The sequence below is a fragment of the Camelus dromedarius genome, chromosome 17 (genome assembly GCF_036321535.1).
Source record: "Camelus dromedarius isolate mCamDro1 chromosome 17, mCamDro1.pat, whole genome shotgun sequence".
Taxonomy (NCBI): domain Eukaryota; kingdom Metazoa; phylum Chordata; class Mammalia; order Artiodactyla; family Camelidae; genus Camelus; species Camelus dromedarius.
The window spans coordinates 5,808,107-5,835,685 of NC_087452.1; the positions used below are offsets into that span (position 1 = coordinate 5,808,107).

At 47.3% G+C, this 27,579-nt stretch overlaps 2 protein-coding genes across 4 annotated transcripts in view; both read right to left on the bottom strand.

Moving 5' to 3' along the window:
* Window positions 1-1,774: 1,774 nt before the first annotated feature.
* TATDN2 (TatD DNase domain containing 2) lies at window positions 1,775-21,903 on the bottom strand. Of its 2 annotated transcripts, none has more exons than XM_010984938.3 (8): window positions 21,230-21,903; window positions 20,683-21,096; window positions 15,986-16,480; window positions 8,094-8,963; window positions 5,827-5,954; window positions 4,426-4,609; window positions 3,838-4,013; window positions 1,775-3,676 (listed from the first exon to the last, which is right to left on the bottom strand). In XM_010984938.3, exons 2-7 carry the CDS (start codon window positions 21,088-21,090, stop codon window positions 3,873-3,875), a joined length of 2,226 nt encoding a protein of 741 aa, XP_010983240.1. In that variant the 5' UTR covers window positions 21,091-21,096; window positions 21,230-21,903; the 3' UTR covers window positions 1,775-3,676; window positions 3,838-3,872. The 2 variants fall into 2 exon arrangements, 1 of the variants encoding a protein (XP_010983240.1); XR_004142602.2 differs by lacking the exon at window positions 1,775-3,676 and adding an exon at window positions 4,129-4,225 and having other exon boundaries at window positions 3,877-4,013.
* Window positions 21,904-24,685: 2,782 nt separating this feature from the next.
* The window catches only part of IRAK2 (interleukin 1 receptor associated kinase 2), a 52,615-nt gene continuing 49,721 nt past the window's right edge, over window positions 24,686-27,579 (bottom strand). For both annotated transcript variants that reach the window (XM_010984939.3, XM_031470875.2), the window contains 2 exons: window positions 26,836-27,127; window positions 24,686-25,874 (listed from right to left, as the gene is read on the bottom strand). In XM_010984939.3, the coding sequence (XP_010983241.1) occupies window positions 25,762-25,874; window positions 26,836-27,127 (405 nt within the window). In that variant the 3' untranslated portion in view covers window positions 24,686-25,761. The remainder of the gene's footprint in view (window positions 25,875-26,835; window positions 27,128-27,579) is intronic.

The following is a 27,579-nucleotide window of genomic DNA, read 5'->3' on the forward strand; positions in this document are numbered from 1 at the left end:
TGGGCTTCAGACTCAGACCCGAACGTCAATACCCGCTGTCTGGTCCGGACCAACCTCCCCCGGTTACTGTCAAGACTGACACAAGGACACCTGCACGTAGCAGGCATTCAGTTACCCTAACAGCCACCACTTACCGCATCTCTGCTGTGCAGCAGGCGCTGTGCTAAATGCTTACAAGAAATTCATGTAACGTCCACTAATTTTCATAGCAAACCCACTGAAGAGGGAGAAGACTGAACCTCAGAGAAACTGACCTCCCAAGGTCACAGAGCAAACACGTTTCCAGCTCATCCAGAGCTGGGGGCTTGGGCCCGTGCTCCCAGGTTCGACTGGCTGTCAACAAAGTCACCCCCTCGCCCTGCTGCCCTCACTCCTCCCCACCCCCGATCCTCCACAGAGAAGCCCTGGCAACGCAGATGCCAGCCTCGGGTCCAGGAGATTCTTTTCGTTTCTGTGTTTCATTTTCCCTCCTAATAAGTGGTGTCAACCTGGAGTGGGGTGAAGACAATTTCAAGTCAACAACTGGCAGAAATAAAACTGGTCACAGGGAACAGGGGACACACTGGCGAAAATGCAGCCTTTCAAACCCGGTCCCACGTCAGCCCTCTCAGACCTGCCCCTGCACGCGTCACCTCCTGACACCACTAACTTCCGGGTCTCTGAAGTGGGTATATTCACCCCTGGGGTGAGCAAGGCATTGGCTACAAGAAAAAATCCTCCTTACAAAATACTTTTGTGTTTTATAACATACCCAGTACATCAGTATAGTAGCACGTGTATTTAACTTCTTACGCACTTGCAGGAATGTGCTCAGTTCTCTTAGGATGGTGTGCAAACAGAAGGGGCGAGACCCACGCTTAGCTGCCTTTCTTGTCCGAAGTCACTTCCAAACATCGCTGACGAGTGTTTACAGTGAGCACGGGGGCTGCCCGGCCACCGACCGCCAGCTCTGCCACATTGGGCACTTCGTTCAAGCCCTGTCACTCGAGTGTCCGTTTGTCCTGATTTTACAGAAATGACTGACGCAAAAATGAAAGCACTCTCAGGAAATGATTAGTATTGGCCCCAAACTTAATATAGAAAGATGGAAAACCCCGGAAACACCACGAGCAGATTTCCAGCCACAAAGAGACTATCACTGGGTGGACACAGCCGCTGCGTGTTCAGCCGGGATGCAGCCGAGACAGAGCGAGGAGTGTGCTAGAAAGCCAGACCAATGACTGTGTCTCCAAGAGGAGGCATCAACAGATTTCAGATGTGTTCAGCGTTCTTGGAACGGACAGAGGTTTACTTTCGGCTTGAGCACTTGGGTTCAAGGACACCTTAGGGCAGAACCGGAGGGCTGACTGCAAACAATGAAACAGAATTTCCTCCAAAGTTTACCCAGAAGCATCCAAGTTCACAGTCCAAAGCCCACAGTACAACCGACCATCGACAACTCCCCCGCGTACTCAACTCTTCTTCCTCCCACTGCACTGCTCAGGGGGAAAAAAAAAGAGGAGTCTGTACTTTTCACAGCTAAGCAGCAGCGATATATGTGAGTGTTCCCAGGCGATAAAGTGGGAGTTAATTCTCAAGGCAGCAGAACTTTAAGATGGTACCAGGGATTCTTGGTACCAGGGATTCTTGGTTCCAGTTTAATTTTGCAGAGGCACGTGTATATGCGAGAATGCGTCCAGACCTCTGGATTCTCAGGTTACAAAGCTGGCCAAACAACTGACTTCACCACCGTTATCACTCTGAGGAACATAAACAAACATGGAGAGCACAGGAGTTGGCTGAAGAGCCATCGACTTTATTTTCAGAAAGAGATGGCCAAAGGCGGCGAGGGGGCCGAGATACAGAGGCATTCCAGCAACACAGCAAGAACGATCACATCAGCCATCCAAAAGCCGGACCAAAACGCCAGCCCGCCGGCACGCCCGCACAGGCAGCGCTTCACTGTGTCACAGAAATGAAGATCCTAAGTCCTAGGGGTGAAAGTACATAGCACCTTGTGCTTTACCTTGGCAGGGAGACTGCAATGGCTCAGAGACGTCCACTGAGTTATCGCGCTTAATCCTCAGACACGGGCCTGGTTGGTTTCCCGTGGAGGCAGTCATGACTTACAGGCCTTGTCGTGAAGGAGATGGATTAGCTGCAGTTCATTTGGGGGACACAAAGCACTCTGAAATACTTAGTCCTCCAAATCTTCCAAGCAGAACAAGGCCCCGGATTCCCCAAATGTGAGGCGCAGAAGACACACAGCGGATCCGTGGAAGGTGGACGGTGAATCAAGGCCTACTTCCCAGGCCAGCAACTTGGGTACCAGGGCAAGAGGGAAATACCAGATAGGAAGCTTACGAGGTTCAAAAGCACCTTCCAAAAATACCTGCCACAAACACCGAGAGGAATCCAGACTAAGTGATGGATCTTATGATTTAAACTACTGGCCTCCAAGAAACCGAGAAGGGACTCAGGGTGGCCTGTCTCACTGAGGAAGATTGGAATAAAGGATCCTTTTGTCCAAAGTGCAGAGTGTCCTCACATTTAACCCTTGACGTCACAACCCTCCAGGGCCTGTAATGATTATACCTTCACAAGGCACCAGCAGGGAGCAGAGCACAGCTCGGAACTTGAGATGACCTGGCTGCACAAAAGTCCAAGGAGGGGCTCTCACTTCCACCACAGAGAAGGGACAGAGCAGAGGCCAAGGAGAGCCCCAGGAGGGGGAGTTAGACACCAGGCCCACATGCTCCGCAAAGGCAACAGAACAGGGCTGGGCGGCGCCAGCAGAGATTTGGAGAATTAAACTGGTTTACTTCTCCACCTGGGTGGGGCACACAAGGGGCTGTTAACGTGAGATGAAACAGGAGTTATTTTTGGTCCAATGTTCCAGGAGAAGGGGGCAAAGTGGAGTAAAGGGCAGCTGGGACCCCCGACAGCAGACCAGCAGGTGGCTTCTGCTGCAAACTGGGCCCTTTCCATCTAACACAACCGAGCTGCAGCCCTGAGGGCACCTGTCAGTGGGAGCACCTTCCTTAGGTTCTTCTTCCTCAAGTCCCCCCATCTGTCCACATCTCCCCAGGCCAGGACTCGTCCTGGACACTGAGCGCCCCTCTGCCCGCTCTGATCAATGGCAGCAGAACCAGCGAGACCAGCAGCCGAGGTCCTTCTGCCTGAGCCGACATGGAGCTGACGGGCAACAGTGAAAGCCAAACCGAAGAGTCGTCCAGGAAAGGAGGGGCTGCCTGCACCGGCTGCAGGAGAGTAAGCTCCACGACAGTCTCCGGCAAAGCCCCCCCGAGAATTCCCACCTGGGAGTTCGTTTTTAGCGTGGAGAACCAGGAACCCAGTTACACGCCCACAGGTGCTGAGACGAGGAGGAGTGTGGTTACGCACAGGCTGCCGAGGACGGGGACTGGCGGGCACGCTCGCTGCGCCCTCCCGTCAGCCTCTCCCCCTCCACCGAAGCCCCGGGGCCCCGGGCCGGGAGGCCAGCCCGCACCCTCACCAGCACCACTGTGCGCCTGCCGCCCACCCCCAGCCCCCCCAACAGCCGGAAGCAGGAGCCTTCGAACGGGTTTCAGGAAACATCCTGTCCAGGTTTCCTCCATTCCAATGGGCTCTCAAACACATCCTCGAGCTGGGACACACACAGTTCACACGGCCTTTCTGCCGTCAGGCCGCTGGTCGTCTGGAGGGCGGCGAAGAGAAAAGGAAGAAGGTCAAACTCAGGTTCACTTGAGACAGATGAGGCTACGTGCTCACCTACGTTTACATTCTCTACATGAAGAATCAGAGAAAAAGCCATTTGGGGCCTGATGTTTAGAAAATATGTAACGTGACTTTTATCACCTTTTCTGGGAGACTCCTGACGGCACCCCATTGGCTTAAAGGCTGTAGAGGCGACAGGTGTTCTCACGCAGGGTGGCCAAGGTGCGGGCCAGCGGCAGGTCTTTGACCCTGGCGATCTCCCGGACCGTATGCAGGGCCAGGCCCGGGTGGGCATACTGGCAAAGGCTCCTGGGAACCTGGAAGACACCAAGCATTCAGAACGTCGCTGTGCCTTCCATGCACAGCCGTCACAGCGCCCTCCCGGCCCTTCCCCAGCAGGATCTCTCCGGAGCTGTGTCGAGACCCCTTTACCTGCAGGTGCAGGGAGAGTCCCAGTCAGGGGGGCTCTGGGTGAGCAGGGTCCCACGCTTCCTTGGACCACCCTCTACAGGGTGGGGCTTTGCACTGCCTGGAAGAGAGTGGTTACCCTTCAGCTTCTCAGCCCCCTAGACTTTGGTTCTGTAAAGCAACAGAGAGGAGACATCTACACAGCCAAGGGTGGGACCTGAAAAGTTCCTGCGGCTCTGGTCCTGCCGACCTTGCACGGGGGACCGCCCACCTCCCGCCCTCTCCCCGCAGTGCCTCCACGCAGCTCCAAGACACCCTCACCTGTCGAGGCAGAAAGTAGGGTGCATCGGTTTCCACGATGATCCTCTCCAGCGGGATCTGCTTCAGAGCTTCCCGGGCCTCCCAGGCAGAGGAGTAAGTCAGGACGGCCGTGAAGCCCACGGACATGTTGGGGAAGTGCTCCAACAGGGGCTCGATGACCGGGTAGCTGCCGGTGAAGCAATGCCTGCAGGAGGGGAATCCAGATCAGGGCTCTCTCATCAGCCCTCGGCAGAAGCCCCGCCTCCCTCTTTACACCTCCTTTAAATTATTTTCTGTGGCTCAGCTCTCAGAAGTGGAAAGACTGCGTCCAAGGGAGCAAGTCCACAGGAAACACAGTCAGAAGCAGAGTTACAAACTGTAGCCCCTCTGGATTACAAACACAGTATCAAGTTTTATCCATGTAATCAAATGAATTGGAAGGAAACAAAAAATAAAAATATTGGGGAGTGGGCCCATAGGTGCACATTCTTCTCTTAATCCGATATCTGTCTATGTTCTTAGTACAACACACACTGGCCCACAGGCCGAGTGCTTGTGCTTCATCTCGCCTCTGGTGTGGGCATCCCCTCAGAGGCGTCACTCTCTCTGCCTGGGCATCCGAAAGGCACTGGTCTGGAGGCCGAAAGCCCCACCCCCTTCAGCCACCTGTCACCACCTGGCCTGGGTTCTAGACTCTGTTTTTTCAGTTAACTCATCTCACCCATCTTGAAAGAGCCAGCCGACATCATCTCCTGACCCCCTCTAGCCAGAATCAGCTAATGGCCCCTCCGCTGGCTCCCACAGCACCTTCTGCCCACCCCACCCCGCCAGCCCTGCACTCTCTGCAGATGTCACCAGCTGACTATCTCCCACAGCTCCTCCAGGGCACCCCAAGCCGAGCCAATGCCCAGGGCAGGCACATGGTGGGAGGTCAGTGAGTTTACCAAACTAAAGAACCCCTCGATACCATTTAGATAAAATACACCCTAGATTTTGGTGGGAGGAATGAGCTTTCAAATTCAAGAAAGCAAAGAAAAAATTTTCTCAGGTGCCCTGGAATGTTCTCTGTGCACTAAGTCACTGGAACCCACAGCAGCCTCTTCCAGGATCAACAGCTCTCACTTCTGAGAACCAAGCCTCTGTTCCAGCCTGGTACTGGAGTAGGGGCTACAAAAGCCCCCTCCTTGCCCATTGGTGATTTAGGGGACCAGCTCAAACCATTTAAGTTGCCGTTTTATAAATAAAAAATGATCAAACAGCAGAAATCACCTGATTCAACCTGACAGTTAACCCTTAGGAAAGACCCTACGTAAAGATGTACTATTATCAACGGTCTCCTCACTGAGTTTGTTTTGCCCACTAACGCCCTGGACAGAGGGAACTGCCCACTGCATTTGCCCGCTGAAGTTCCAGCCCTCTCACCTGTGAATCTTGTAGTCTGGAGGCACGAACTTTTTCATGATTTTCAGCAGATCTTCGTCAGCTTCTCGGCAGTGGATCACCAAGGGCTTCCTTAGGGACACGGCCAGCTGCAGCTGCCTCTCAAACACCTGGAGAAGACAGAGCGACATCCGCGGGTTAGGACCACCAGTTCGGATGCCTGATGCCTCCAGAACCGCCAGTCCAGTGGGCAACCGCCACTGTCTCCAAGTCTTTATTTTTGAACTACATAGTGCATGGTAATAGCTAACACCGAGTGCTTACCAGGTAGTGTTATTATTCGGGTATATTATAACCTGTAATCCTCAAAAGCACCCTAAGATAGGTACTGCCGTTGGCCCATCATGCAAACAAACTGAGGGTTCTCATGAGGCCAAGCAACTTGCAGCCGTAAGCTGGAGCACCACGATTCAAGTCTGAACGCAGGCTTTCCACGCGGCAACCACTACGCAGTGCTTATTTGGGATCACAGGGGCGGGCGGGGCTCAGGAACATCAATACAAGGGAAATGTCCCTCCCTTCACTGCCCTCACCTCTAATCCCACTTCCCAAGAGGCAGTCAGTCACCTTGCACACCTTTTCCTTTGCAAAAAGTTGCTATATATATACATACATATATGCACAATGCCCAGCTCTCAGAAGATGCTCCAGTATTTGTGGAAAGAATAAATACTACACCTGTTTTCTTCAACTTGCTTTCTTTACTTAACCAAAATCAGATCTCCTAGGTGAATACCTACAGATATATTACTTTTTCCCCTAAACTCTAGCCACTTTCAAAACTTTAAGTAAAATACACATGTTGCTATTAATTTTATTGAAAAAAGCAGGGCTAGAACTAATTCTTTCCCCAAACAAGTTCAGGTTTAGAAAAAAGCACAAAAATACAAATTCATTACAAACAAAATACCTCATCGTAAACTTAGTATTTCCATGAATAGTTTTCTTCAATTGTGGAGTATAATTCGTGTTTGATTTTTTTTATATTAATTAATTAATTTTTTATCAAAGTACAGACAATTACAGTGTGTCAATTTCGGCTGCACAGGACAATGTCCCAGTCATGCTGTGTTTGAATTTTTAACACTAAGATGCTTTCAGTAACTTGAGTCAGGTGACATTCACTTGAGAATGACATTTCCAAGTCCAACACTTGTGCCACCTCCTTTCACAATACTGGCACTGAGCCAATACCAAGTCTGACATAACTCACGTTAGACCTGTGTTTTCAACTAAAAGAAAGTGGCCCTAGGTTACCAACAGGACAGAATGCTTGCTGAGGACTTTAAAGATGAGCTAGTTCCACTATCTACAGCTGGCTGGACCCCCTCCCCAACACAACTGCCCTCCGTGAACCCCTCCAGAGGCAAGAGGCTCTAATTTCAACATTTAATTCCTGCTTCTAAAAAATTATTCCTCGAGAAATTAAACTATTATAGCCTTGGAGTGGAATAGTACACAGTTGTTTAAAAGCCTGTTTTTCAAAGCATATTTAATGAAGCAGGAACATTTTCACAATGGAAAAAACATTTAAAACTATTATTTTTTTTTTAATTTCCTAAATTCTTTTTTAAGAAGCATGTACGTACAACACACGTGTCCTTGATTCTCTGACAGGTGCTTGTAAGACATGCTACCAATTGTCCCTTGCAATTCTCTAGGGGACAACAGCACTAAAAATACGAATTTCAAAACACATCTGAATTTCACAAATGTTCAGATGGAAGAATTGTTGGGACGCAGGAACTGTGGCTGGGTTGGAGCATCTGTCCTCCCCAGGAAGCCAGCTGAAAAATAACAGGGGTCAACGAAGCACAGTGGGAAGGCAAAGTATTATGACGCAAACAGTCACCATCTTGGATGGAATGGGAAGTTATCTTCTTTACACATTTTTGTATTTTCCAAATATTCTCCAAAGGGCATACTTAACTTTCAAATCAGAATAAAAATATCTTGTTTAATTAAACAAAAATGTGTTGCTTCCCAAGAAGGAACAATAGCTTTGACGTCGAATCATTAGCTGGAAGAAGTCCCAGCGTGCCTGTCCCCCTCCCTCTCACGTAATAAAGCTGGAAGGTAAGAAACAGCTTGTGAAGCATTTCACAAATGCCATCTACATGGTCTGGGTAAGAATCCAATTTTTAGAGATGCTAAATTCTTCAGTTCCAAAAGCAGAGAAACCCTTACTGGTAGGTTTCGACAACTGAAAGAGGAACTTAAAACTGTAAGCAAGCTAGAGAGGACGTTACCTTGTGCTGCTCTGGGACAGGCGTGGTGCACTTATGAGAGTAATCCAAACCCATTTCCCCAAATGCCACAGCTTTGGGGTGCCTTAAGGCTTGCAGAAGATTTCTTTCTTGACTCTCATTGTAGTAACGTGCAAAATGGGGGTGACAGCCAAAGGCCCCCCACACCAGATCCTCTTTCAACAGGTCCTCCCACAGGCAATCTGTCAGTGTCCGAGGATCACAGAAGTCAGAGATGCAGCCCTGAAACTCCTTAGGGAAGGAGCTGCTGTAAATTTTCCTGAACTTTGTGAAGGTCCCTTTGAAAGACAGCTTGGAATAGAGCATGTCCAAGTGACAGTGGGTGTCGATGAAACCCTCTAGCCTGGGCTCCCTACGGCTCCTTGGCAGGGAGCTGGATGCGTGTCCTCCACACGGACGTGGTGGTGCATCCTCCCGGAATGTTCTTTTCTCCTTCACCTCTTCTTCTTCTGAGCTTCTGGAGAAACGGGATGAACGAGAATCCCAGGATCTGCCTTCCTTGGCGGCCTCCGGGCCTCTGCAGGTGTTCTGGGAGCTCACTGTCGAGCTGGGGGAAGAGCCCCGGCCTCCCTTCCCCGCCTGGGCCGTGTCTCCGCTGCCACTGCCCACGGAGGGGTAGCTGGAGGTCTGTGGGCTGCTGGTCCAGCAGCTGGTGTAGTCACACCAGGGGCTACTGTACAAGTGGGCAGGGTACATGACGTAGTCAGTGGGGAAGGCAGAAGGCGCTGGAGCTGCTGAGAGTTTCGGGGAGACGGGCTCCTCCTGAGAGAACCTGACTGTGGAAATCTCATCCACGTCAGACCAGTCGCTTCCCGAAGAGCTGCGCTCCATCACCACCTCCCTTTCTTTAGGCTGCAGGAAAGGAAAGCAACGAAAGGTTAGCCTTCTTCCTGAGGGAAGACAGCCTCCCAAACTGCAGAACAGAAGCCCTGGCTGTTTTTCTGGCCACGGTGATGGCTTTGCCTTGGCTCCTTAGCTCACTTTGTCACCTGGTTTCCTTATTATTTCCAGAGAGCAAGCCAGGTTCCAGCTAGGAACCGTCACGTCAGCTTCAGAGAATAAACTGGTGACCGTGGTCTCAACTTGCCACCCCCAGAAGGGATGCTATGCCTGCATTCGCTTTCTGAACGCTCCCCCTTGGGAAAAATTCTCTAGAACTCACTGGGTGTCAGGGTTTTAGAGAAAAGCACTGCCCAACATCCCATCTGCAACATGTCTCTACACTTTCAAAATGCAAACCCACACAGCTGCAGAGGTTTTAAGATGTGCCTGCAAATTCTTGACATTTCTCTCCACTGAAAGGTGGGGTTTGTGACCCCCTCCCCTTGAACCTGGGCAACTGGTACGGTAACTGTACAACAGGATTACAGACAAGACGCCATGCTGCTGCCAGGGCTAGGTCAGGATGGCCTTGCCGTCTCCCCGGTTCTCTCTGCTTACTCCTCTGTGGGAGGCCGACCGTCAGGGCACCCTTGACCAAGCTAGAGAGGTCACAGGCAGATGCCATCATCAACTGCCCGACGTGTTCACACGCGGGTGCACATCTTGGTGGACCAGCCGTGCTGGGCTCTCAGAATGCAGCCCCACCAATACCTAAATGGAGCCACATGACAGAACCCCTCCAACACTCACCCGCTACCAACAAAGACCTGCCCAGTCTAGATCTTTCTCAATTCCTGACTCACAAAATTGAGAGCAAAATAAATCAGTTATTTTATGCCACTAGGGAGCAATAGTAACTGAACAACAATACGTTGCATTAAATCAATTTAGCCCTGCTAGAACATAAGTTACAAAGTCAGGAACTTTTACTTTCTCCATTGGTATCTCCTGAACATCCCGAACAGTGTCTGGCATACAGTAAGTGCTCATACTGTATTTGAATTAATTTGTAGACTAAATCGTGCAATGATTTCTGAACTTAGCTTCACATCAGAACCACTAGGCGGGTTTTTTAAAAACAAAGCTTTTTAAAGGCCCACCTTAACCTGACACTGATAGGTCCAGAATGGCGCCTAAGAATCTGTACTTAATTCTCATGTCATTTTGATACAGATCAGGTTTGAGAAATACAGTAAACGGACTTCAACTCATGCAAAAACAATTGGACTTAAGTGCCCTTGTTTCCTCTCGTTCATGAAGCCACCTGTATCCACCAGCACCAGAGGACCTGAGCAAGGGGCCTTACAAAGCTCCTTCAATAATTTTATAAACACAATTCATCTGATAGAACAAATAATTCACTAAGAGCGAGCACTGATTACCTCCTTAAAATGGAACAAAAGATTTGCTTCTACTGTCTAGACTAATTTTCCACACCTTTATTTACAAGTCTAAAAGGAAACAAACTGGTACAAAAATTGTAATGAATTATAAATTTCCCATTTGACACATTCCTGCTTTAGATTTCTTCCTGCTATTCCCTTCTTGAATAACAGAAGTATTCAAGCAGTAATATTTTCTAAAGGTAAGATATTTTAAATTGCAGCACATTTAAATTTTAATGGGGGGGGTACAGATCAAGTGGTAGAGGGCACGCTTAGCATACACAAGGTCCTGGGTTCAATCCCCAGAACCCTCCCCAGAAATAAACCTAACTACCTCCCCCAAAAAAATTAAAATTAAAACTAAAAATAAAAAACAAAAAAATTTTAATCTAAACTTCTGAAGCTGAGCGATGGGAACTTGAGGGATTCACTACACTAGTCTGTTTACTTTGAGTATGTTTAAAATTCCCCGTAAGTTTTTTAGAAGGTAATTTCTGAGGGAGAACAATCTTTCACACTATCTTGCTTATGGAAATTTCCACCAACCTGGACAATAAGACACTGCAGTCTTGCCTGAGCTTGACAAGTTTTTTCTCCGCTGAATTTTCAGTGAGATATACTGGGGTCATTACTCTCCTTCTGTGTATGTGCGCCTGAAAGTTAAAATGTCTTTCACACACACTAACACATAATTAACATCTTTGCAATTCAGCTCTTCAAAATATATTTTGCCATTTTTCAGTAACAAAAGTTAACCTGACTAAAATCACCCAAAAAAAACTGCCCAAATAGAAGGTAAGATTTTTCTCCCCAAAATGTTGGCTCCTTTTCTGAGGGGTCATTTTATATTCAAATCCTTACAAAGTCTCTTGTATTACAAGATGTACTTTTTTTATCTGAAGATGACAAATGATCACAAATAAATCTCAGTCAAGCTAATTTGAGCTGCTTATAGAGGTTCCCTAACCTCAGTATTTTAAAAAAGGAGGTGAGGGGAAGCAAGGAAATCTGAGAGACTTAATCATTATTCCTGGAGGTATGACCTCAAAGTTGTGTGTTCGATGTCATTTTTAAAACTTTTAAAGATCGCTTTTAGTTTTTTTTAAACATTACTTTTAAAAAGCAAAATCTAAGTGGTTATACATTAAATTTCACTGGAAAAATTGAGAAACTTACAAAGTGGTATCCAAGTGCAAGAGTAAGGCAACACAGGACCAGGCTGGAAAGCTATGTTTTACTAAATAATTTTTATGTTTTTTTTAAACCATGGAAATATATTTCCTAAAAAAATATCTAGAGATGGTTACACTGTGGCAATCCCAAAAAAACACCTCCAAAAGATGAATGCAAACTCCCTGAATGCAATGGGAACAGCTATCTGCAATTTGGGAGAAAATGTCTAGGGACAGAACAAGACAGATTCAAAACGTGCTCCATCCACCAGTGACATCTCAGCTGCAGGAAATACTACACATCAAATGACTTTTTTTTTTTTTCTTCTTTTACAACAAATAAATGACAACACAGAGTGGGAGAGGGGAGGGGGAAACTACAGAGACTAAGAGACAACACACGTAGAAATTGAGACATTGCTCTTTCTCGGATCCTGTTTCAAACAAACCAAAAACAATCACAAAACAGGAAAATCTAATCAGACTGGATGGCTGATGCTATCAAGCCGTGTGTGTGTGTGTGTGTGTGTGTGTGTGTGTGTGTGTGTGTGTGTGTGTGTGTGTGTGTGTGTGTGTGTGTGTGTGTGTGTGTGTGTGTGTGTGTGTGTGTGTGTGTGTGTGTGTGTGCGTGCGGCAGAGGGAGAGAGAATATAGTACTTACGTTTGTTTTTTTCCCTAATTTTAGAGATACACACTGAAATATTTATGGATGAAATGATAATGGTAGCTGGGATTTGCTTTGCAATAATTCATGGAGAGAAAAGGGATACAAAGATAAAACAAGGCAAGACTGGCCGTGACTTAATAATTGTTGAAGACAAGTGGTAAGTATGTTGGTAATTTTCATACTTTAAATATTCCATAAGGAACAGTTTACATAAAAATAATAAAGCTAAAATAAAATTCCAACTCAGACAGAGGGGTAGAGATGTCCACTGGGTGCTTCACAAACTTCTCCATCATTCGGGTTATTTGTTAAAACAAATTACCAATTCCCAGGTCCCATCTCAGATTCTGAGTCAGATTTGCTCATTCTTATCATCAGAGAAGTTCAGGAAATCACATTACATGACTCCAAAAGTAACTCCAGTGACAACAAAGACCACGTCAGAGACATGTGAAAAGGTTTAATAAAATTATTTAATGAAATGTGAGAGTGGGAAAAAAAAATGGCAGAGTGAGGAAAACAGTGACTCAAAAAATGCACTTGTACCTAGAAATATGACAAACAGACTTACGATAATATCGTCTAAGTTCTTGCAATGAAAGCCAGGAAAAAGTCACATTAGCCAGGAAAAAATGTTTGGATTTCCTTTTTGGGAAAATGGGAGATTACCTATATTCAAGACTTCCTTAGGTTCAAGCCCGTATGGTAAAATTTAAAGCTATCTTTATTGAGAGCCTACTATACACTAGGCACTGAGCAAAGTATTTTCATGTTTAATTCAGAGGTCAGCAAACTGTGGCCCAAAAGCCAAATCTAACGCACTGCCTGCTGGTGTAAATAAAGCTTTTCTGGATCACAGGCCCATTCACTTAAATACCACCTAAAGCTGATTTCACGCTATTACAGCAGAGGCCATATTAAGCCCCCAAAGCCTAAAATATTTACTATCTGACCCTTTACAGAAAAAGTCTGCTGATCCCTGTGTTACTCTGTGGTAACATTTAAAGAACTGTGTCTTTTTATACAGAGGAAGAAACTAGGCTCAGAGAGGTTATGTGACTTTCTCATGACTGCAGTTCAAGTGGCAGAGCCAGGATCTGAGCCCAAACTGTCCGACCCATACACCCATGTGCTTCCCTAACACCTTACAGTGCCTCCAAATACACACCCAACAGTGTCCAGTCTGACAAACAGGAGTCTGGGTATCTAAGTTTGGAAAGTTTATCCATACAGTGGAATTCTAAGCAGCCAAAGAACGATCTATGTTAGACAGGAAACACAGACGTTCTGTATCTGGTGGGAAAAGGTGGTTACAAAATTTACTGTTCTTGGGATTTCCAACTAAACACAGTATATGTGGGTTTTGTCCTTCCTGCTATAAAAACTCTGAAAACTACAGGCAATGGACTTGAAAAGGCATAAACATTCACAGAGAAAGCATACAGACTAAATAGCAAAGCAAATTTAAAAATCAGATGCTAGAAAGCAAATAGATGGATGGTCAGTCACTGGATAAGCAGATCACAGATGGCCACAACCTAGGCCTGTGGTGAGAAAAACCCAGAAACATGCTGAATCACAATATAGGACCCCAGACAGACTCAGGAATTGGAGGTACCAGACCTCTCAAAACAAAGGTGAAGTTGGAGATGAAAATAGGAGAATCAGTGAAGTTAGAGCCCCAGATCCCTGCTCCCATCCTGTACAGGTGGCTCTGCTCCTTCCCCACCGAGAAAAAGACTAAGGTTCACACCTGGAAAAGTTAAACCAAGGAGCCTATGGAATAATCGTGGACAACGGACACATGTCTGCAGGTGAGGGACCATCACATGAGGCACGTCCCTCAACCTGACTCCTACAACACGAGCTGCCAGGTGTGCTCCTGGGCAGAGGACCGGAGGATTTCTCCCCATGGACACCAAGCAGCCTGAGGACAGAGCTATAGATCCAACCGAGAGCCCACGAGGTTATCACACTATGCTGAAGTCAGTAGTTCACAAGCCCATCCATGCACTCAGGACTTCCAATTGGCTTTTTAATGCTTTATCCTTAAAATATGAACAGAGAGCCAAAACTTCTGAGGAAAGCCCTACCACAAAAGACAGAAACCAAAAAAATTTTTTTAAATCAGAAGGAAACTCAGAAAAAGCAGTACAGAAAACATCTTCAAAACAAACTAATCAATATTCTCAGAGAAACAAGAGAAGGTACCGTAACCTCAAAACAAGAACAGGATGTTCCAAGAAAGGAATACTCAAAACACTAAGCCAGTGTTCTTAGATATCAAGTATGTCGAAAATTCTTAAAGTATGAATTATATACATTCACCTTAATTATTCATAAAGAAAGCAGAGATGAAAAGAGATAGGAGAAAAAAGAATCTTAAGGAAACAATTAAAGGGAGTACACTTTAAAAAGGGGGGCACAGGGACATTACTTATTTTGACAACATTGAGAAGAACTTTATGGAACTAGCAGTTTGGGGATGAAGCAGTCATAGGTACAGAGAAAAGTAAAGGGAAAAACAAGGTGATGAACTTGAAAGAAAAACTTCTAAGAAAGGAAACGTAATCAGAGTATACATAACTCAGCCAGGAATGTGGTGATAATAAATTAATAGATTTAGCTAAAAATTGTATTATGACCCAGGGAACTGCAGGAAGGGAGAGAGAATCCATTTCTGAGCCTGGATGCTGTCAAAGTGTAGAGAACTAAATTCTCATCTTTCTGAGTAAGAACTCAAGATACCTCAATTTTTAAAAAATAAACAATGCAAAATTACTTAGAAATACAAAGATAAGTACTGGAGCAAAGAGCTCTTTAAAAGAGATGAAACGAGCTACCTCTGAGGAGCAGCAGTGAAGGACGGGCAGGGATGGGCAGGACAAAGGAATGCTTTTTCTTCTAAATCATAAGCAGTGTTTTTTAAAAATGTTAGTTTCCCTCCAGTATCATTCAGTATCACTCTCTTTTTATAGAAATAGAAGTGTATCTGGGTGGAAGTCTTCCCAGATGGAAGTTAATTTTCCAGACTTTCTTGCAGGTGTTGACCAGGTTTCTTGATTCTTGTAACATATAAGCAGAAACCAAGTGGACAACTTCTGGGCCAAGCTTTTAAAGGGAGGGTATAGCACACGGAACTATGTTCAATATCTTGAATAAACTTTAATGAAGAAGAATATGAAAATGAATATATGTATGTATATGTATGACTGGACATTATGCTGACATACTGTAACTGACTATACTTCAACTTAAAAAAAGGGAGGTAGGAAAAAAATTAAAAATAAATTAATTAATAAGTTAATTAATTTTAAAAAGGGAGGCGGGGAGGGAATGTCCCTTGCTCCTCTCTCCTTCCTCCTGGCTGGAACGTCAACATGACGTGCTGAGTCCTGTCCCAGGAGCTGTCTCACACAAGATGGAAACTGGGTTGAGGGGCAGCAGAGAGTCAAGACAGAGGCACCTGGGCCCCTGAAACTGTGGAGCCATACTCCTTAAGGAAAACATCTGTTTTCTTTAAGTTAGTTATTTTGATCTTTGTTACACAGGCAAACCTGTATCTTAACAAACATACAAATCCTAAAAATAGATAGCACTGAACTGGTGTTTCCAAGTAAGTCCGAAAGGTACATTAGAAGAGAACCACCAATTTGTCTCCTGGAGCCCCGGGTAAGTCAAGTACTGTGCTGAGTGAATAAAAGACCAAATGCATTTAACAGAACTAGAAACTCCATGCTTGGCCCGCGTGGCCTCAGCTGGACTCACCTTTGGGCTGTTTAAATGCGAGTGAAAGTCATCCAAAACCTCCAGGGCTGGAGAGCACTGCTCAGTGACCATCCTTCGGTCGCCAAGGGGCTCCTCGCCAGGCTTCCCCGGAGGGTCTATCACCACTCTCCTGTCGCGGAGGCCGCTCTTCTCGGGCACAGCCTTCTCCTCCTCTGCTCTGACCTCTGGGGTGGGCTCCTTCTCTTCCTGCGGAGCAGACACACTGACACTCCTGGCTGGTCCCTCTCGGCGGCCAGGACGCTCTGCTGTGCTGGGTTTTGCCCGAGTGGCAGCCTCTCCCTTCCTTTTTGGCATCGACTTTCCCAGGATGCCCTGGATGGCCTTCAGGTAGATCATTGTAGAGCCCTGGTCTCCAAGTCGGTCCCGCTTCCTTCTCTGGACCTTGTTTGGCTCCTCTATGGTATCATTTTGACCCTCAGCTTCAGCTGCAAATTCAGAGTCCATGGAGTTACGAGAACTATCTTTGGAATCAACCTGGGAAAAAAAAAAATCAGAGCTTAGGAAAGGGTGATTTCATAGATCAAGCACTTAGCAATGAGACATCCGTGGAGAAGTCATCCCAGTCCTCAGCACTGTTAGCCTGAACAATTTCAGCGGCTCCCAGCCTGCTCCCTCCCATCCTTTCTCTACAGTGTGCCAACAGGAGTTCTAAAACCTGGCAACGTCACACCTCTGCTTATAACCCTTAAACGGCTCTGCATCTGCCTGAGCATGACCCCGGAAGCCCTCCCAGGGTGGCTTAACCTAACCCAGCCTTCCTTCCAGCATCATCTCCTGCCTTTCTCCACACACGCAGGCATCCCGGGAATGAGAAAAATGATGGTGAAGGTGGAAAGGAGGGCCCTCAGGAGCAAGCAGTGTCCCAAGCATCAGACCAGCATTTCCTGACCCTTTCTGGATACACTTTGTTCCTGTTGCCTGAAATGTCCTTTCCTACTCCTTGTCCATTAGGAGAATTCAAAAGACACCTCTTCCATGCGGACTTTCCCAATGGTTAGTCACTTATTCCTCTGGCCCCCACTACTTCCAATATCCTGTTACAACACTTCCTGAACAGCACTGGGATGAATGATTTTCTAGTCTTCCAACCACTTCCTTCTCTGCACCTCCAGTCCCGGCACAGACTTCCACCCAAGACTGGACACCTGCTGAGTGAAGGTTCAGGACTTGGGACCACACGTGAAAGCTGTGTCACTCGAGAGCTAAGATGCATAATGGTTTCTCAAGTCTGGGCCACGTGACCTTGCAGAGAGCTCCTCGAGGGAACAAGGGTCTTGCCCTCTTCATCTCCCCACTACTCACATCAACACTGGGCCAGGACTGAGCAGGGCACACAGAGGGCAGCAGTGGAAAGAACACTGGCTTTGAAGTCAGACTGATCTGGGATCATATCACAGCTCTGCTGCAAACAAGCTGTGTGGCCTTGCTCAAGTCATTTACCCTTTCTGAGTCTCACTTTCCCAGTGCCCACACATAGCACATGCTCAAATGTGTGTTAACTGATGTCTAAGTACCTGTCAACTGATATGTAAAGGTAACACGGCCTGCTTCACCAGAAGGAGAATTATGTGAGAGTCGACAGCTCAAACACTGAGACTCATACTTGATAAGGCTTAGCACATCCTAAAAGCTCGAATTTTCCCTTCTGCTCCTTTCCTAAATTGAATTAGAAATTTAGATACATCATATTAAAGACTAAATATGAGGTAGGTGAAGGTCTCATAACAGACACATTTAACACTTCTCTGAGGAAGATCATCAGCTGTCATTAGAACCTGAGGAAAACCTCACGAACAATTGTCCTGGGGGTAATAAGGCACAAACAATGAGAGGCTGGCTGGCAGGACTCTCTGGTGATTCCAGAACACCCAGTCTAGCTATGGTCTGAATGTGTTCCCCACAGAGCTCGTATGTTGAAGTCTGACCCCAAGGTGACACTATTAGGTGGGTCCCTCTGGGAAGTGATTAGGTCATGAAAATGGATCCCTTATTGATGGGACTAGTGCCCTAGGGAAGAGACCAAGAGAGTTTCCTTGCCCCCTTCTGCCATGTGAGGACACAAAAGTAGTCTGCAACCCAGCAGAGGGCCCTCATCTGACCGAGGTGGCACCCTGATCTCAGACTTCCAGCCTCTAGAAATAAATTTCTGTTGTTGATAAGCAACCCAGTCTGTGGCATTTTGTTACAGCTGCCAGAATGAACCAAAACATCTTGCCCTCTGAATATTCCATAACCTGGCACAGAGGCCTCGGTGCTCAGGTGAAGGTCGGGAGCACACAAAGCTAAGTGTGTACCCCTCAAAGTTTACAGAGCAAATGCAGAAGAGCAGGTGGATGGGTGGGCGGAAGGTAGGTGAGTGGTGAGGTGACCTTGGAAGGAGCTGGGGGACAACAGGACGTTTCTGTGTGTGCCCCTCAGCAGTGCCCACTGCAGAACTTTGGACTTAACTAGACAAACAAGTTTACAAGTGGCAGCAGAAAAGAGGGGAAGAGGTGCAGATACAGGGGAAGGTAAGAGGCATTCTGCAACTCATCAAGATGAGTGAAGTACTGTACCTTGTTTTCAAACTAACACTCTCTAGGGAGACCCCTTAGCAGTGCTAGAGAAGGACAGCTGGGACTGATCATATCAATATCCTCATATTCCACCCTCACTCAACATGAGGGGTCTTCCAAAACTGCAAAAATCTGCCTGCCCTCTCTAGAGAACCCTGTATAAACTCCCTAATGGCTTAGAATGAAATCCAAATTCCCTTGGCTCAAAACATCCTACTGCAATCTGCCCCCTAAGTAGCTGTCCAGCCTCCTTTCTGGGCTCTTTGCTTCACTGAACCACACTGTGAGGCAGTCTTGTGGCTTCTTCAGTCCTCTTGCCAGACTGTGTGCTCCTTAGAAGCCATCCCATGGCTCCACCATCCAACAGAGTGCTTGGCACACAACCCTCAAGTGCTTACCACTGGGAGCAAGGCACAGGCAGAGCCCCAAGACTTGCAGGACCAGATTACTCATCACTCCACTGCTAACCATTAAATTGATTTTGACAAAGCAAGGCCCTTTAGGCCTAAATGAGAGTAAGATGGGTCTGTGATTGGATTAGGAACAGAGGCCACGCCCTCAACTCTCAAGTTCCTGCTCTACAGGACAGCCGGGGGCAGGAATGCAGCGCACCTGAAGACTAATCAAGGTTCATTTCCCATGCCTGCTCTCCTGCTCTCCATAGTGAAGTTACATTTAACCAACTGATTATTTTCCGATGGACCCAAATTCACTGAAACTGCATCCAGGCAGACTGATGACAAGATTAGATTAGCCTCAGATTTACCTGATTGACATTTGAGTCATATTCTGTATTCCTATGTCAAAGACAAAGCTTTTCAACTCATCATTAAATTAAAAAAAAAAAATCCACGTGCCCAAACAAGAGTTCTGTGTCCCCACTGAAAACACCTGGAGCACTTTACCTAAGCACAACAGCCTTCAAGTGAGGATACACAGCTTCACACAGCCTCACTTCTCAGTTCCACATAAGAAATCACTGAGCAAAGGCTTAAGGACAAACCATTTTCCTTAAGGTCGGTTTTTATTGCTTTTGGAAAGTAACTTTACCTAGGGGCAGCCCATGTCACCAAAGACTTTTCCCCCACATACAGAACTCTTCACCTCTGAGGGCCCAGACCTCCAAAACCTAGAAAGCAAAGTCTGGAGAATACCAGGCTACTAGAACATTGCCCGCCCAGCACAAAGTAGGCCCTCAATAAATATTTATTCAAAACCTGGGGGGAGGATATAGCTCAGTGGTCGAGTGCCTGCTTAGCAAACTCGAGGTCCTGGGTTCAATAAACAAACAAATATCTGTTCAAAACCTGACTGAATTGGTGGGTGACGCTCACACAGCAACATAAACTAGGGCTCCTCTCCTGTCCCTAACCAGGAAAGAGCAAGAGACCTGAACATTTCCAAACTCGCGTTCAAATTTCTCGCGCGCGCACACACACACGCTGAGAAAATTTAATCCTTAAAAAAAGAAAAGACAAAATGAGTGAAAGAAATGCACTTTCTCGGTGAAGACCTCCTCAGTCTGCTCCCAAGTATTATGAAACACTCCTGTGTGTTCCCACTGGGGAATTAAAAAGTTTAAACTCCAAGACAAACCCTACCCCACCATGCGAAACACCAACGGGCTGGAAACCGTAACTCCGATGAAAAGCCCCACCGAGAACCAAATTCTTACTCTTGGCTCTGTGGTTCAAAGAACAGGCCACAATCCCTTAAATTTACAATCAAAATACATACACCTGTGTCCGTGCAGCACGCCATCCAGCCTACTCTGCAAAGAGCGAGCCTCCTTCCTGATTGCGGGTTACAAGCACCTGACGATTATTTAAACCCCTGGAAGCTCCGCCCACACCCCCAGGATAATTAGCTCAGGGCGGCAGGAAGGCGCAAGAATTTTAAAGTAGTTCCAAGTGGTGCCAAGTTTGAAAACTACCTCTCCACGGAACTTCTAGGCCATCCCCTGGCGTCGTCTGGTTTGCGCGTAGACTTCTAGGAAGACCCCACGGATCTTAAGAGACATAGTCTTTTTCTTTTTAGTATCCTTCCACCAAAATTCCCACCCAAACATCTCAGGCCAAGTGGAAGGGGCTTCACTGTTTGCAAGGCGTTGGAGCCACTCACCTTAAGGCTGCAGGCTTCCTCCTCTAGAGAAGCCATTTCTTCTAGAGAGGGTTTGCCAGGGCGCAGAGGGGATCCCCCTGACGAAAGGAAGCCCCGTGAGCTCCGAATTAGGCCTCTTTTGGAGGCGGCCCCACCCACACCTGGGCCAGAGGAATGGGAGGAGGAGGAGGAGGAACTTCTGCGGCGGGATGAGCCCCAGGACAACCTCGGCGTGCAGGCCACATCGTCCTCCTTCTGGGCTTTCATGCGCTTGGGGCTGCTGGCCCCTCCCGAACGCGATGCAGAGCTATGAGCTGGCCGGCTGGAGGGGGCCACATCACTGGACTCCCGGGGGCAGGTGCGCTTGCGGGAACTCCGCTCCGAAGTGCTGTTCCAGTGGTACTTGACCTTGCGCCGCTCCGACGCCATGGGCACCTGCAAGGTAGAGAGGGGGGCCTGGAGTCCACTACCACCCCTGCTAGCTGCCCCTCCTCAGACTCTCGCTATCCCGGGACCTCCTGGGGGAGGGCAAGCCAGTAGGTCAGAGCCAGGGGCTGCCATCACTGACCTTTTCCCCTTCTTTCCACTGCCCATCACAGTTCTCAAGGTTCCAGAGATGCCAAAGCGCTTCGAGTGTTGGCGATTCCAAAGCGCTTCGGAGAAGTCCAGAAGATCGCAGGATTTACCAAAGGCTTCGTTCGATTCGGTTTCCAAGCCCACAACGTGCTTCCGCGATCACCAAGCGCTTCAGTTTGCACAGCGCTACTTCGGAGATGTCAAAGCGCTTCCGGGACTACAACGCGCTCGGAGTTTGCAGTACAAAGCCCGGAGATGTCAGAGCGCTTCCAAGGGCTACAGGGTGCTGTTAGGTCCACACCTGGAGGCCAGACCCGCAGCCCGTGGGCGGGCGCGCGGCCCGGAGGCCTGGAAAGCCGAGCGCGGGCCGCAGAGCAGGGCCGGACCCAGCGCGCTGCCCGCCCTGCCCCCGCGGCCCCGCCGACTAGCCCCGGGCCGGAAGGGGGCGAGCCACCCCTCCTGAGGAGCAGGCGGCGTCCCGGTCCTCCTCCTCAGGATACCCCAGGGCCCGCCCGCCACGCCTTCCGTCTCCGCTGCCGCGGGCCAGACGTCGGCCCCGCAGCCCGCGCGGCCCTGACGCCCTGCCCTGGCCACCCGCTCGCCGCCCGCCCCAGCCTGGCGGAGCCGGCCCTACCACCTCCCGAACTCGCACCACACTGGCCCCCGCTGTGCCCGCCTCCCGGAACGAGCCCTGCGGCCTGCAGCCCGGCGTGCGGCAGAGGCGGGTCCTGCGCCGAACGGAGGGCGCCCATTGCTCAAATCGGAGAGGGGCGGGACTTCGAGCAAGACTGAGCTCGCCTGTTGGTCAGAAGGCTTGGAGGCGTGAGCCTGCGCCTTACAAAGCTCGTCCATTGGTCGGAAGCTAGTCCGGGCGGAGCCACTCACGTGGGCTCGAAGAGCGCGAAGCGGGGGCAGGGCAGTTCCTCAGGTCAGCCCAGGGTGGGGTTTGCAGGCGTCGATGGACCCGGGTTCCCGAGGGCAGCTCCTTGCCGCTCAGCGCTGTCCCCCTTAGCCGGACGCCTTCAGATCCGAATGCACTCATCGAACCTGTACCAGTATCATCACTCTATTAACAGAGCAGGAAACTGTGGCTCAGAGACCCAATTGACAAGCCCAGAAAGTGTCAGAATTGGAACTAGAAGTTAGAAGCCACGGTAGTGGGGAGAGGGGGTGAAGACTACACAAAAATGTAAAATATCTTCCCGGTAAAAGAAATACCACATTTGAAAGACAAGGTGCAAACTTGGAAAAATATTTGCAACACATGACAAAGGGCTGATGTCCTCATTATATAAAACTCTGGCAATAAGATAATTCAGGGGGCAAAGGAAATGAATCAATGAACAGAAAAAAATCACCAAAGTCTTCAACGTATGAAAAATTGGCTCCATTCCAATCATTTAAAAAGTACAAAATTTATGTTTTCACCCATTAGATTAGCAATTATCAAAAAGCGTGATAATACTCTTTGTAGCTGAGGATGTGGGGAAAGGCACTCCATAGATCACCGATTCACCGTAAATTGGTGTAACCTCTTTGGAAGGCAGCACTGTCAGTTGTAGCAAGGATGAAAACAGTATCCTGCAAGTGAAGCTAGTTAGGTACATTACAAAATTCCATGCAATGGAATACCAGGCAAAAAGAATGAAGTGATCCAAAAGTATTGTTGAGTAAGAGTGGCCGAGAAAGACGTCTAAAAAAAAAAAGTGAATGAAATACCCTGTGTGTAGCAAAGAATCATAATAAATGAGAGAAAAGTGAAGCCTCAAGATAAAAAATTTTTAAACGCCTAGGAGTAACCACTATGTATTTGTGTTTCTAACAACTCTATTGAAATATAATTTACATACCACAAAGTTCACTGATATATATAATTCTACTGTTTTTTTAGAGTTGTGCAACCATCACCATAATCTAATTTTAGAACGTTTCATCACTCTAAAAATCTTGTGATCATTACCACTCCCCTCCCCAACACCCCCAGCCCTTCCCCTTCCTCCTGTGCAGACACATACACAACTTGTAGTTTGTGTTTCGATGGATTTGCCTATTCTGAACATTTCATAAAAAAATGGAATTATACAGTGTATGATTGGCTTCTCTTACTTGGCATTATCTTTTCAAGGTTCATCCATGTTGTAGCATGTATCAGTACTTCATTTTTATGGCTAAATAATATTCCATGGTATGGCTATGGCACATTCTTTTAACCTGTTCATCTGTTAAAGGACATTTGGGTTGTTTCTACGTTTTGGCTATTATAAATATTACTGCTATGAACATGTTTTCATTTCTTTTAGGTGGATATCTAGGAGTGGAATTGCTGGGTCACACAGAAACTATGTTTAACCTTTTGAGGAATCTGCCAACTGTTTTCCAAAGTGGCTCACCATTTTACAATCCCACCAGCAACGTATTCCAATTCCTCCACTTCCTTGTCAACACTTGTTTTGTCTATCATTTTTATTCCAGCCATCTGAGCAGGTGTGAATGGTTATTTCATTGTGGTTTTGATTTTCATTTCCCTCATGACTAATAAAATTGAGCAAAAAAGATTTCTTTTTGAATGTTTTTATCATCCCTGGAAGAATACCCCAAATTAATAACAGTGGTTGCCACTGGGGAGAGGAAACAAGAGACTAAGTTCCCAGTAGGGAATCCCCCATGTAACCTTTTGTACTGTTTGGGTTTTTTTTTTTGTTTTTGTTTTTTTTTGTCATGTGCATTTGTTAACTTGAAAAAAGTCAGGCCTTCCCTCTGGGGATTCATGGAAAGACATCATAGTGCTCACGAATCCCTGGAATTCAGCTACAGAATTCTCTATGTATGAATTTACAGCTTACTGATGGAAAAAGGCCCAAAGTTTTCATAGATTCTCAAAAGTTGTTCACTGATCTCTTCAGAAATATATGAAGCCCTGGTCTGGAAATTCCAGTATGTCTGGATAACATAACCCTCCTGGAATTAGTGCTGTACTGCTCAAAAAGCCCTGGAAACATACTGCTCATAATTTTAAGGTGCTGACCACATGCCAGGTCCTTTTTGGGGCACTTAACACGGACTCTAGTTGAATCCTCACAGCCACCAGTGCTTAAGACGCTGGTGTCAGTACAGATCACCGTCCACTGGGGCTGGAGCCCACCCGGCTTTGTTACATATCAGTCCAAAACTGACCTTGCTGGGGGGCTGCTGAATGCTTCCACCAGGCAGAATCTGCCCCTTGTCCTGACAACAAACCTATGAAACAGGCACTTTTTATTCTCCCCATTGTATAGATGAAAAAACAGGCTCAGAGTAACTCCCTAACTTGGCCCAAGATCATGCAACTACTAACAACCAACATTTTATAGCCAGCATCCAACTTCTTAGCCACCCCACGATACCCTTCAGGGATGCAGGGCACCTTCTCCGAACAAATTCATCTGGACACAAAACTAATTACAGGATATTTGCTGACTTTACCAATGTATTTTTATTTAGAAAAATAAAAAGAAAGAACCCACTATATTAGGGTTATTTAAAATAGGACACACTGAATTTAAAATAGCATTTCACAAAAAGATTTACAACATGACTTTTCAGAAATAGATCCACTGCATAAATGTTAGGTACATGGCAGAAATAAACATTTAAGCTCTTTTTATTTATTTATGTTATAAAACAGGACAAGTGCATTTTCAAAGTTGTTCTGTAGCCACGTCTCACCTGCTCTCCCCAACAGTCCAGGGAAGGAGAATGAACATGTTACTTACAAGGAAACTGAGGTTCCAGAAATTAAATGACTGATTTAATGAGCAGCACAATCAAACACGAAACTAGTTCTCCCAGTTCTTCATCCAGCCATAAATAATACATAGTCTCTAAATAAAAGCTCTTTTAAAAATATTGGCATTAGTGGTATGGTTGGATAAGGTGCGGAGCGGGCATTCAATAAATATCCATGGGTTGCAAGATTTCCAAAAGAGAAAGCAGAAAACCTCCAGAGCCCTCCGCCAGGTGGCTGGTATTCGTAAAACTTGAGACCTTGAGGAGGGAGTATAGAATCACACTGGGACATAAGTTGACAGTCTTTCAGGTCATGGAAGTTTGCAGGCTGTTGGTGGCAAATATTACCAAGAGATCTTGACTTTGGAAAGTGCCACTGGCACTCAGAATGCCCTGTCAGTTGTCGAGAGTGAGAGCCGGGCCATGGCATCTGCTGGGATGGTTATAGTCACACGTTCCCCGGAACCACAAGATCACCCACAACCTGGGCCCATGTACTAGCGTTTCCACTTCAGTCTCCTGATGCCCAGGGCTCTGACAAACCCCAGAAAGGAAGAGGGCATCATAGATTTTTGTGTCTCTGAAAGCTGAGGTCCTGTCTCTCCTAACTCACTCTGGTAAAACGGAAGTGTCTCTCTCCCCGCAGGGAAGCTGATGTTTGTGTACCTTGGGAGATCTTGACTCTGCCTCAAATCTTTTTCTTGATTTGACATTCATCTTTCCAATGGAGGACAAGGGTCCTCAGCTGTGTTTGCGTCATCAAGGGCCAAAAAGCTCAACGCTGTCCAGTTTCTCTTCTTTGTAAAGGAGGATATTCTCCATCAGTTTCCTTTTGGCCTCATTGATCTCAATTTTCCATGAAGTCTCTGTAGCTGAAGTTCAACACAAAGTTAAAAAAAAAGCAACTTGAATAAAGGGTATTTGGAAATAGTTATTATTGTTATAATTCTTAGAAAGCCAGACCTGGTCATAGTTTCTCACTTAAATCCAGCTTCTGCATCAGGCCCAGAGAAGAACAAGCATTGTCATTGCTTCTGCCTTTGCAGGGAAGCCCTGCCACCTGCCCCCACCACCTTCAGAGAGGAAGGGCTCCCAGGCTTCTCCCCTGGTGAGGGGTAAGGATTGGAATGAAGCTTACACCCTCTCTCTCTCCTTCCTCTCACTTCCTTGTGGGAGGAGGAACAGTAAGAGAAGTCAGAGTCTGAGATACAGAACCACGTTTTTCTAGGGGATGGGGACCCTGAATTGTAAAGGCCTCCGGAATTTTTATTTCAGAAGGAAACCTGGTGTATTTGGACCCTAGAGGCAGAAATAGAGGGTATCTTTGGAAGCAGGTGGCAAGCTGTAAGGTGAGGATGGTAAGGTGGACAGCGACAGATCACACCGGGTCTTGCTGGTCCAGAGGGAGAGTTTTGACTTGGTCTGTAAGTACGATGGGGAGCCACACAAGGGCTTTAAACATGAGTTGCTTTTAAAAGCCACTCTCATTGGCCCTTGGAGAAAGAACTGGTGAGGGGCCAGAGTGCATCAGGGAGGACACACGGAGCCATCCAGCAAGAAGAGAGTGGCTTAGATGAGGGACGGGGGCTTGTGAGGACAAGCAATGCAGGGAAGCAGATGGAGCTGAGGGATATTAAGGTCAATGGCTAGGACTGAGTGATGGACTAGACATAGGGGGAGGATGACTGCCTCAGGTTTCTCTTTGCTCAGCCAGCTGGTAGGTGAACAGCTAAATAACCAAATGAACGTGTGAATGAGGGAGAGAAGGAATAAATGATGGGCTGAGTTTGGGACGTAAATGAACACGTTTAAGCACTCAGACCACATGCTTACCATCCTGGGGAGGCTCTGGACCAGCGCAGGCATCAGAGGAGGAGTCAGCTTCCACTTCCCCGCCTGCCGGCAGCCTGCCATCCCCATTCGCTATTGCGGGAGGCGAGGCGGCAGCCCCAGCCCAGGAAGCCGCCCTCATGGAGCAGGAGGCTTCGAAGCTGGAATTGTCCACGTCGTCCGTTTCTTCCGGGGTGTTGGAGGAAGAGTCTGTGCCCTCGGAAAGCCCACTCCAAGGGAGCGACGTCTCCTGACCTCTCAGCTGCTCTTCCACAGCGGCCACAGAGCCACACACCTTGGGGAGGACAGACGAGAGCACTCACCAAGGGCTCTACCTGAAATTAAACATCTAACAGTTCTCTTAGGCCTCAGGAGGGAGAGAGACACTGGAGGATTAAATGCTTATTGCTTTCCCTGGAAGAACAGCGTCTTTCCTAGGAAAAGAGCTGATCTTGCCCCCACCCACCCCAGCACATGGCCCAGATGGATCAATCACAGTATTCCCTTCCTCTGACTTTAATGGTTGGTCCAGATTTGGGCATGTGACCCAAGCAGTCCAATAAGAATCCCAGAGAGGGATTCTGATCCTCTCTGGGATTCTTCCACTTAAAGCTTACTGAGGAAAGGCTCTTCCTTCTTTTCTAGTGACAGAGCCAGACTCCCCACCTTACACAGAAAACCCATTTACAGCAGGAAAAAAATGAAACCCCCACACAGAGTAAAACAGAGGCTAGGGGCGGAGAGGGA